The sequence below is a fragment of the Oratosquilla oratoria genome, chromosome 39 (genome assembly GCF_046742065.1).
Source record: "Oratosquilla oratoria isolate Oo_2021 chromosome 39, ASM4674206v1, whole genome shotgun sequence".
NCBI classification, from domain to species: Eukaryota; Metazoa; Arthropoda; class Malacostraca; order Stomatopoda; family Squillidae; genus Oratosquilla; species Oratosquilla oratoria.
In genome coordinates, this window is record NC_134815.1 from 22252802 (window position 1) to 22256416 (window position 3615).

Here is a 3615-nt window from a genome sequence, read left to right on the forward strand (position 1 = left end):
GGGATTGGAGATGGTTAAAGAAAATGGAGAAAAGTGGGAGATGAGCCATTTGTTGTTTGCGGACGACATTGCGCTTGTAGCAGGATCAGAGGAGGGATTGAGGAAGTTAGTGATAGAGTTTGGGGGAGTGTGTGATAGAAGAAAATTTAAGATAAATGTAGGTAAAAGTAAGGTGATGAGATGTACAAGAGGTGAAAGTGGCAGCAGACTGGAAGTGAGCATTAAGGGAGAGCGACTGGAGGAAGTGGATATTTTTAGATACTTGGGTACAAATGTGGCAGGATAGGGTGGAGTGGAGGTGGAGGTAGAATGTAGATTAGGAGGAGTGAGTAAATAACTTGGTGGACTAAAAAGTGTAATGAGAAATAGACATCTGGGAATGGATGCTAAGAGGAGACTTTATAAAGGAGTGATTGTGCGAACAGCACTGTATGGTGCAGAGATATGGAACATAAAAGAGGAAGAGAGAAGGAGTTTGAATGTGCTTGAGATGAGGTGTCTGAGAAGTATGATGGGGATTACTAGGCTGGATAGAATGAGAAATGAGGAGGTGAGGAGGAGAACAGGGGCGGTAAGGGAGTTGGGAGATAGGGTTGATGAGAGAGTATTAGGATGGTTTGGACATATAAAAAGAATGAATGAAGAAAGACTAGTAAAGGAGGTATGGAAGGCAGATGTGGAGGGAGTGAACATGAGGGGGCGTCCTAGGATGAGATGGATGGATGGGGTGAAGAGGGCTTTGGGGAAGAGGGGAATGTCTGTTGAGGAAGGACGGGAGAGGACAGAAGACAGAGGTGAATGGAGAATGGTTGTATATGGATGATGCTGTGATGCATGAGGTGGAATGGGTGGGGGGATGGGGAATGAGAAAAATTTGACGCAGCCTGAAGGGATTTTTTACCCATTTTCTCCTTTTCTGCATGGGGGGACGGAGAGGGGGGTCGCCGATTTAATGAAGCGGCCTTGCTGTGGATGTGCTGTGTCTTGCGACACTGCCTCTGACCCAGGACAGTGGACAAGGTGAAGGGATGACCCATCATCCAGGAGGTGCTAAGATAAGGGGGAGGGTGGCGGGGTGGAGTGTATATTAGGGAGAAAAAGCCTTGGTCTTTGTACGTATGTATGTATGTATGTATGTATGTATGTATGTATGTATGTATGTATGTATGTATGTATGTATGTATGTATGTATGTATGTATGTATGTATGTATGTATGTATGTATGTATGTATGTATGTATGTATGTATGTATGTATGTATGTATTTCGAAACACTGGACTCAGAGTAACAGAATTTATTACCGACGTTTCAAACCCTGTCCAGGGTTCGTCTTCAGGGTTATACATAGTAAGCAAAAGGATTCAATTTATTTCCTTTTGTCATTCGTAATAGGTTTTGATTTTGTTCAATTCGTCCAATCCGATGGGACCTGTCCCAGAGAACATCGGTATAATATATAATTGAATAATTTTGCTTACTATGTATAACCCTGAGGACGAACCCCGGACAGGGTTCGAAACGTCGGTAATAAATTCTGTTACTCTGAGTCCAGTGTTTCGAAATTTTCCGATAACATGGCTCCTAGACTCCAGCTCTTTACGAACGTAGAACAGGCTTATGGCGTTGAAGTACTCAACATGATCAGGAAATGGGAAGCAAAGGAGATCAAGAGAAACTTAGTGAAAGAACAATTGCAATTCTGTACCATCTGTAGCAATCGCAGAGTGTTACCGAATTTCTCCAAGATCAAGTCCCCAGTAAATAGTAGGAAGGCGAGGGAGGTTGCAGCTGCTTGTGGAAGAAGACTTCTCAAATGTGCCTTAGACCACCATCACAGCACCATCCAACGACTGGGAAGAGAAATCAAAGAACACAAGGAGCAGGTGATGGACAAGTTGGATTGGGGGTTGCTGGCGAAGTTCGAGGACAAGATCACTAGTGTTAGCAGATCTAAAGCTAGTAAGAAGCGGTTCGCATTAGATCAGAAACTGGAGAGACTAGTTGACAACGATAAGAAAGGAACTGACAGGTGGGTTAGGAATTTTTCCGGTAGACCACTCAGTGAGGCTGAAAACAAGGTCCTTTCCAAAGGTTTAAATTTTAACACACAGGGGGGAGTAAGAGCAGAGGAGTTCATGGCAGCGGCTGAATCTGGAGTGAACCTGATGTGTTGCAGTGAGGATGAGAAGCAGGACACGAGAATGCGCATAGTAGGGGCGTTCAACAGACCAACGAGGGGGCACAATCTCACCACGGAGGAGGCCGAAGCATTGGCAGGTTTACGCAAGGACAGCTCAATTGTCATACTTTCGAGTGATAAGGGACGATCCACGGTAGTGTTGGATAAGAGTGAGTACGAATTTAAAGCGGTGACGCTACTCCAGGACACTAACACCTATGAGGTTGTGGAGGTAGACCCGACACAGAAGCTACAGCGGAAGGTGGAGGGGGAGCTCAGGAAGTTGAAGGAGTCGAGGCTTATTTCTGAAAAGGAATGGATGATGATGAAACCAGGAGACTCGGTTATACCCAAGAGGTTCCCCTACTTACAACTTGGCTAAGGCCCTAGCCAAGCGACTAAGGCCCTTAGTGGAGAAGTCAGAACGAATGCTCAAGAATTCCACGGATTTTGTGGATAGATTACGAGGAATAAGCTTGGAAGAGGGAGATATATTGGTTTCGTTCGATGTTAAATCTATGTTCACTTCTTTGCCACATGATTTGTAAAAGCAGGCAGTGCTTTCAAAGGTTGAAGGGTCGGAGGAGTTTTGAGACAATGAAAAACTGTCAACAGAGGAGCTCGTGAGGTTAGTCAACTTATGCTTGGATTCGACCTTCTTCAGGTTTAGGGAGAAGGTTTACCACCAGAGGATTGGAACTCCTATGGGATCCCCGATTTCTGTGGTCTTGGCAGAGATGGCTATGCAGGAGCTTGAGGAAGAGATGTTGGCGGCGGCACCTGTGGCCTTGAAAACGTGGATGAGATATGTGGATGATGTATTCGTGATTATGAAGGAGGGTGAAGTTGATTGTTTTCTCAACTTTTTGAATGGGAGGAACACAGCCATCCAGTTCGAAATGGAGAGGGAAGTGAAAGAACGGTTGCCGTTCCTGGACGTCTTGGTAACGAGATGTGGGCACAGTATGACTACAGGTGTATATAGAAAGGATACTCATACGGACAGGCTCTTGGATTATGAGAGTTGCCACCCGGTGGAGCATAAGAAGAGTGTGGTCAAGACGTTGTGGTCAAGAGCGGGGAATTTGTGCTCGACTGAGGAGAACTTGAAAGAAGAGAGGAAACGCCTGGAGAAGGTCTTTGCGGACAACGGGTACCCCAAATCGGTCATTAGAAGATGGACCACAGCGCAGGGAAGAAAAACTACAGCGGACACGAAACAGGCGGCAACTAGAAGGATTACCTTACCATATGTGAAGGGGGCATCTGAGGTGGCTGCTAGACTATTGAGGAAGCGCGGTGTTGAGGTAGCTCACAAACCCGCCAACTCTTTACATGGTGCTCTTACTAAGGTAAAAGATACGGAGGAGAAAGAGAACAAGACGGGAGTGGTATATGATATTGGCTGCGGCAACTGTTGTACTCGCTACATAGGA

The 3615-nt window shown here is 45.6% G+C and overlaps 1 protein-coding gene across 1 annotated transcript; it reads left to right on the top strand.

Annotated features, from left to right (window-relative positions):
- Window positions 1-1637: 1637 nt before the first annotated feature.
- On the top strand, window positions 1638-2561 carry LOC143020180 (uncharacterized). The gene has a single exon (XM_076176343.1). The coding sequence runs from the start codon at window positions 1638-1640 to the stop codon at window positions 2559-2561; it is 924 nt and encodes a 307-aa protein (XP_076032458.1).
- Window positions 2562-3615: the final 1054 nt, after the last annotated feature.